At 49.8% G+C, this 7,040-nt stretch overlaps 2 protein-coding genes across 2 annotated transcripts; both read left to right on the plus strand.

The window, feature by feature from the left end:
* Positions 1 to 2,636: 2,636 nt before the first annotated feature.
* Positions 2,637 to 4,178, plus strand: T310_8346 (uncharacterized protein; the record flags this gene model as incomplete). Its single annotated transcript, XM_013468868.1, has 9 exons — positions 2,637 to 2,669; positions 2,734 to 2,768; positions 2,830 to 2,915; positions 2,981 to 3,145; positions 3,199 to 3,283; positions 3,378 to 3,515; positions 3,573 to 3,822; positions 3,886 to 4,052; positions 4,139 to 4,178. The coding sequence occupies 9 exons, from the start codon at positions 2,637 to 2,639 to the stop codon at positions 4,176 to 4,178; spliced, it is 999 nt and encodes a 332-aa protein (XP_013324322.1).
* A 655-nt stretch (positions 4,179 to 4,833) lies between these two features.
* Positions 4,834 to 6,770, plus strand: T310_8347 (uncharacterized protein; the record flags this gene model as incomplete). Its single annotated transcript, XM_013468869.1, has 7 exons — positions 4,834 to 5,173; positions 5,482 to 5,506; positions 5,562 to 5,802; positions 6,033 to 6,155; positions 6,216 to 6,254; positions 6,338 to 6,412; positions 6,486 to 6,770. 7 exons carry the CDS (start codon positions 4,834 to 4,836, stop codon positions 6,768 to 6,770), a joined length of 1,128 nt encoding a protein of 375 aa, XP_013324323.1.
* Positions 6,771 to 7,040: the final 270 nt, after the last annotated feature.

A 7,040-nucleotide genomic window follows, 5' to 3' on the forward strand; every position in this document is an offset into this window, starting at 1 on the left:
GGACATGGAATCATGGCTGGGTCCAAGTCAAACAGGTCTCGGATCTCCGCAGAGTGGGGAGGCGCCCGGTGCGTCATCGGCAGCAGCAGCCTGCCGTGCGCAGAGAAGCGTGTCGATGAGGTGATATTATTGTTGGATCTCTCCTTTAGACTTCTCTACCGTATCGCATTTCTACTAGACATCAGCCAGATATCTGGAGATAAGTCTGAAGGAATACTCAGTACTTCGCGCGACGAGCGTTAGCCTTAGCCATGCTCCGCCTATCATCCGATAGCCTCATATCCGGCCGTCTGGCCCATGTGGGGGGCCTGACTATCGGGTCGTCTAGAATCCTGCTGCCTCCGTCAGGGCTGGCCATCCCGTGATCCTGTCCCGCCAGCCAACTGGCCACCAGCATTCTCGGTACGATCTCCTGGAGCACCTGATTGCCTAGGTAGGAAGGAGGATGGAATCACCGACCAGGTGCAGACCTACTAGGTAGGTACCTGGTTCTCGAAATACTGGTGGAGTAAATACGCTATATTACCTGTTCATAGACCATCAATTTCCGTTTATGCACAGTCACGTACTTGCTCCCTCGAGAGTACCTAGATACCTACAAGGTAGAGTAGAAGTCCTTGGCATAGATCAGGTATTTTTCTCTTCACCTGTAAAGCTTGTCATTAACAAGCAAATAGGCTCTGAATATTGCGACCTTCACGCTACTATACCATATGAAAGCATCATAATGACTACGAAGGGGTCAGTATTTGGAGTAGCTTTAACTAACTACCTAGGTACCTAGTACCCAAGAAGCTCTCCCTAAGTGAAGAACCTGGAACTCGACATGGGAACACGTTCGAAGTTGTAGCGAATACAACCTCGCAGTTCTAACTTTTCACGAGGATTTCCTGGATGCTCAGTATCAGACTACAAAACAAGGCGTAGAATTCACGGATGGCCGCCATCGACACGAATGGTCTCGACGGATCACGCCTCTTCAGGAAGGTGCAACGGTCGATTGAGCCTTCTGTTCTCGGCAAACCTGCTCGTGAAGACCAAAGAAACTTGGAACATGTTTTCGCCAGTCTGCGAACCGCACAAACAGCAATCAGAATTCCTCGACATCAGGAGTTCAGTCGCCAAAGACCGCATCTGCATCTCAGACTTCGCCAAACTGTACTGTATGTCCACCTTCAAAAGATTAACTAGCACTGACATTCCTCTCAAGACCGTGGCATCTCCACGATGCAGATATCTCTTCGCATTCCACTTCGCCGTGACACCTCCGAGGAGCATCTGTCCCCAGGACAGCTAAGGATTGGGAAACATTGCTGGAGAAAGCTCTCGTCCACATGGGGCCACACACCAGTTCTTTCACTCATTGTAGTGGAACGAGATGCAACATACTTCGTACATTGCCCAAGAGTCCATGACGATGGACCTCATGGTCCACTGCGAGACGAAACTTGAACGTTCTCAAATCTGATCAAGAAAAAGCATACACTTATGTTGGTATGTCCAAACTCGCGTGCCATGGATGCGACCCCTTAAGGCGTTCAACGACGTTCACAGAACCGACTTCAAGACGAAACAATCGTACGAGAAAGGCATACTATCCGTGGCAGTTGCCGACCGAGTCCTTCCCAGAGCACTTGAAAGAAGACGTCCTGAAGTTCACCTACGAGATCATCGCTGACCTGTGGGTCGAGTGGTTATCGACCGAGGTTTGTCCCGCTCGGGCCACTCCGCACCGACTCGACCGGACGAGAGATGGGCATCCAGGAGGCAGAACCTGCGGAAGCTGAGGCCAGGATTCAAGTACTTCTGAATCAGATGGGACTGAGATACATGTGTCATCCGTTCTTTTTTCTGTGGGATACGGAGTAGGAAGAACTCTTTATCAGTCTCATCTGCCTCAGGCTAGGCGCTCCATCTCAATGACCTCATACGCACCTAAGCTGAGGGGAAAGAAGAACTAAGTGCCTATCTAGAGAGGGGTTGAGGAGAAATGATATTCATGCAAGAGAGTACTCCGTACACCGCCTTGACAGCTACACACGTGATCTTCACCACGTGACGCCGACTTGACGCTCCAACACCATGACACAATGACGGTTGCAGCGATCGTCGCCATGACAGGGATGCTAACTGGCTATCCCCTCGCCTGACCCCTGTCAGTGCAGGATAGCAGACGCGGCGAATGACCCCCCGGAAGCCTAAAATATAACCAACCATCTTAGCCTGGCAGGCTTGACTCGCACTTAGAGTACCGTCGGTACCGCATAGCATATGCGAATAGCTGGAATAGGTCATGATGCCCTCCACTTAATTACGAGTCGGGCTTTCCCACCGCTTCTGCCACAAACACTAAAGCTTATCACTCGAATTATTATTGTTATTATTGTTGTTTTTAAAAATGGCTCACATGGAGAGCAGGCCAATGGCAGTGACGTGACTGGCAATCATTTCGCTGTATATTTTAAGCGATACCCCATCCTGCATCGGACTTCCAGTAGTCTTCTTCATCTCTGTCTTTTTTTTTCTTTTAGATTAGACTGCCTGTCTGTTTTACTCTGACGTACTCCGTCCTTTACCTGCCTAGCTACCCCTGTTCTGTTTGACGCAAAAGCAACTTAATTATCTATTACCTAATTATGGCTGAAGAGAGGATTAAAATTGATGCCAGGGTGCGCATAACTTCTGCTCATTCCCCAATCGTCAATCACATTTAAAGATTCTTGTCTGTTCTAGGCTACCCGAAATCATGAGGCCTATGGAAATGAGCTGTTTGCAACCCATACCCATGGGCAGCATTCAGAAAGAATGCCACTGATCCACCCATACCAGGACGAATTACAACGCCTCGCTGACGTCGTCCGTTCTCGATTATCGAAGGGAGAACGGCAGGGTGTATCATGGATACCGTGATGGCAGTAAGTCCTATACTGTGACTGTCCTTATCAATTAACTTAATGACTGCTCCTGCTAACAAAGAAAGGCTACCTCATGCCCAATGATGAAGAAGAAGCGGATCGACTAGACATGTTGCATGAAATGATCTTGACAACAATGCATCGGAAGCTCTTTCTTGCGCCTATTGGCGAGTCGCCGACGCGGGTTATTGACCTTGGGACAGGCACGGGGATTTGGGCTATTGACTTTGGTAAGAATGAGATCGGGAGTGGTATATGCTACTTGATACTAAACATGTTGAAGGTGATCAGTACATGGATACAGAGGTAGAAAGACAACAATTCGAGTGGCTCAAGCATATGCTAAGCCCTTCATGCCTAGGTCATTGGTGTTGATCTAAGCCCTATTCAGCCAACCATGTATGGAAGTCCTCTATCACAGCACAAAATCGGCTGCTAATGCTGAATTACCTACTCGTCTAGGGTTCCTCCAAACGTGAAGTTTCTTGTTGACGATATCGAGTCCCAATGGGTCTATGACAAACCATTTGACTTTATTCACGCGCGATTTCTTGCAATTTCCATCAAAAACTATAAGAAGCTATTACAGCAAGCTTACGAGTTAGTTCTGAACTGCCCCTTTTCCGGGTGCTTCTGCTTACTGACTGACATGACCAGAAATACTGTCCCTGGAGGTTGGGTAGAAATCCAAGACTGGGACTGCACGCTGCGCTCGGAGGATGGCTCTACCAAGAACACCTCTATCGAACAGTACTACGATATTGTCATTGGGGCATTTGAGAAGGCAGGGTATGAAACAAGGCCAGGACCCAACCTAGAACAGTGGTTCCGTGAGGTAGGCTTTGAAAATATCCATGTTCAGAAGTATCGAGCTCCGATGGGAGTCTGGCCAAAGGATGGGCATTTGGTAAGTACGATAGCCAGCGAATATATATATATGAAGAAATTCACACAATAAATCAATGGTTAGAAACAAATCGGTCTCTGGAACCTCCACCAGGCAGGAACCGGCTTCGAAGCTGCCGCCATGGCCGTCTTGACGCGATATGAAGCATGGACTCCTGCAGAGGTGACTGTACTGGTTGCAAAGGCGAGGAATGATTCAAGGAATCCTGACATTCACCCGATTTTTGATTTGTGAGTTGATTATCTATATCTTTATCTCTAGTTTTACCTTTTGACCAGGCGACATTATTGTAACGGGGGACTGAATATTATAACAGCTACGTTGTATACGGCCAGAAGCCCAAGAATCCACGCTAGGTTGACAACAGTCGAAATCGAAGATTGTCTGCTTCAGCTTGCTTTTGCTTTCTTTATTGGTGCTGAAGAATTTCAAGCTTCATGTCTTTGTCTAGTGTCTGACAGACGAGCGATTGATATCAGGGAGGCTCGTACATACGCGAAATGTGGAATATACACACATATTAATAACATACCCCCCTACGCAACCCATCTGTCGGAAGAAGATGGGCGTTATTGAGCACGAGTCGACGCCATCTACATGTATGGTATTACCTCAGACTTGTTTACAATACGCATATGCATCTTAAGCCCCTCTTGAATGAATGATAATGTTTACACCTTGAGACAGCAGCAGCAGTAGTAAGTTATGTAGGTAGTATCTTCGTCTGAGACAATGTCAGGTATTTTCATTTTCTCATTTTCGGACAAAAGTACAGCAGCAATGACCAGCGCCCAAAACTCCTGCAGAACATGCGCAGATCCCATCAAAGAAAAAGAAAACATGCCGTATCATCCCTCTCTAAGGATACAGGTATATATATAGCAAGCACAATGCACTATTCAATCAGAGCCAAGAGGAAAGGTCCCTTCACATCCTCTCTTCCAAAAAGTAGCACAGCTTTATACAAGCCGTCGGACTAGTTCCCAAAAACAAAAAGACTGACTTATTCATATGATAAGGATACGTTCAAGGCTTCCCGGTGTCCTGGATTCGGAGGATGAAATTGACGATGACGGCCGCCAGCAGGGAAATGGCCAGCACCGAAGGCCCAAACCGATCGTCGAACCCGCTTTGGCCACGCTTTCGGATGCTGCGCGCTCGCCAATGGAAGGTTACCAGCGCATAGATCATCGCCGCCATGGCGATAAACGTGAACAGACCGGCAGAAATGCGACCGACGCGGTCGCCAAAGTTGAGGAGGCCAATGGCCAGACCTCCCAGAATGACGGTGAAGTTGAGCCAGGAGAGGAAAGTGCGCTCATTGGCGAAGAAAACCTTGGGCTCGACACGGGTGGGAAGGGCAATGCGCTTGCCTAGAATTCACGAAGGGATGCTGTTTAGCCTCTTATCTTCCTTCTGCTTGAGCTTAAAGCGAAGCGAAGCGAGGATACGAACCTGGAGCGGTCTGAAGAAGGGGTTGAGAGGACATCTTGGCCAACGGAATGGATATCCAATGCGGTATTCAGGGAATGACAGGATGATCGACCCTTGTTAAGACCTCCCAGCCCTGAGAAGAGTGGGTCGATTAGTGTCGGGGCAATTGAGCGAGTGGTCGACGTATAGAAGTTTGAGAAAGTGCTGGAGACAAAGAAGCTGCAGTGAGCTCGCCAGCGACAAACAGGTCGTGTGAGGAGGCGTGGGAGAGCAAGAGATCTGATCTGATCTGATCTGAGATGCAGTCGCCCCGCCGAGCAGTTGCATCAGGCAGCCCAGCTGAAGCTGCTTGCCGCATCCGACGTTGGCGGCTCACGTGCATGGGCCTTTCTCACCCATTGGGGTTCCTGCGGCGTAAGCGGCTGTCGGCAGATTGTTGTTCCGGCGAACCCTGAGGCTGGCGCGCCATTCCCCTTTCGGCGGCGCGGCAGGTCGCTTTGGCAGCTCCGCGATCCAAGCGTCGATCCAACCGCGCGCCAGACTCCGGTGAGCGGAGGTTTAATGACGATGCCAAATCGCCGTTCAAAACATTCGTCTGTCCATTATTCTGCGCAGTCTCCGCGAGTCCTGTCTGAACACCACCTGCCTGTCGCGTGAGCACCGATTGCCTCTTGTACGTCGCGCCCCCGCAGAACGTTCCTCTTCTCCGCGCTGGAGCCAGTCCCCCGCATTTTTTTGTGGCTACGTCTCCCCTAACGATAAACTTTGCGCCACAGGTTGTGTTTATCGACGGTCTGAGCAATCCAGCGGAACATTCGATCTTCTCGTCGAGACAATTAGAGGACGCTCTGAGACTCGACACCGGCAGAATGGCAGTCGAGGTCTCAGCACCTTCTTTTGTGCGTGCCGATACCCCTCGCTGTCGTTTTCCCGTTGCTAACGCTCTCTCTCGACTGTAGCCAGTACCCGTTGCGGAACTTACGAGGATTGCGACAGAGGTGTGTTTTCGCGTGTTTCTGCTGTGATACTGCAGAATTGTTGAGGACTAATGCTGATCTGTGCCGTGTGCTCGTGTAAACAGGCATGCGACGCCGCTCTCCAAGGATCGACAGGTTATGATCACGAGAAAGTCGGGTCCTGGAATTCGCAGATCATTGTATGTTGGCTGTCGACGCGCCTGCTGAAAGCTGTCCGAGGGCCATGCTAACTAACATCGACGTCAATGTCAGAACGGAATTTTGAAGGCCCTCATCAGCGCTACCAGCCCCAAAGATCCCTCCACGCCGCCCCCTTACCGGTTCACCGTCAACAGCACGATCGTGCAGCAGGGCGTCGTCGACAAGGCCGCAGTGGCAGGCAACAATGCTGGTGATGTGGGCAAGCGCGGCATGCACTCTGCCTCGGGCGCCTTCTGGGACGTCAACCGCGACGGCATGTGGACGTTCAAGTACCCCGGCGCCGAGGAGCGGGGGCTCGACGTCGTCGTCAGCATCACCTGGTTCGCGATGGGCTGAAAGGCCCGCACGATGGAGAAGAGAGAGCGAGTCCAATTCGAAGAAGAAGAGCCGCGTGCACATATGTATCAATAGGGAGGACGCTCCGCAGTCCCTTTCTATCCGATCACCTATGTCTGTGTCGGTTATTATTATTATTGCCGTTATTATTCGAATCTTCTCTATTACTACTACTACTGTTATGCCCTTCTCTGTTCATATTATTGATCTTCTTAAGAATAAGATTATCATTGAAATGAACTTACTCAGAGATATTCCACTACATGACAT

The sequence above is a fragment of the Rasamsonia emersonii genome, assembly GCF_000968595.1.
Source record: "Rasamsonia emersonii CBS 393.64 chromosome Unknown ctg1118621760716, whole genome shotgun sequence".
In the NCBI taxonomy this organism is placed as follows: domain Eukaryota; kingdom Fungi; phylum Ascomycota; class Eurotiomycetes; order Eurotiales; family Trichocomaceae; genus Rasamsonia; species Rasamsonia emersonii.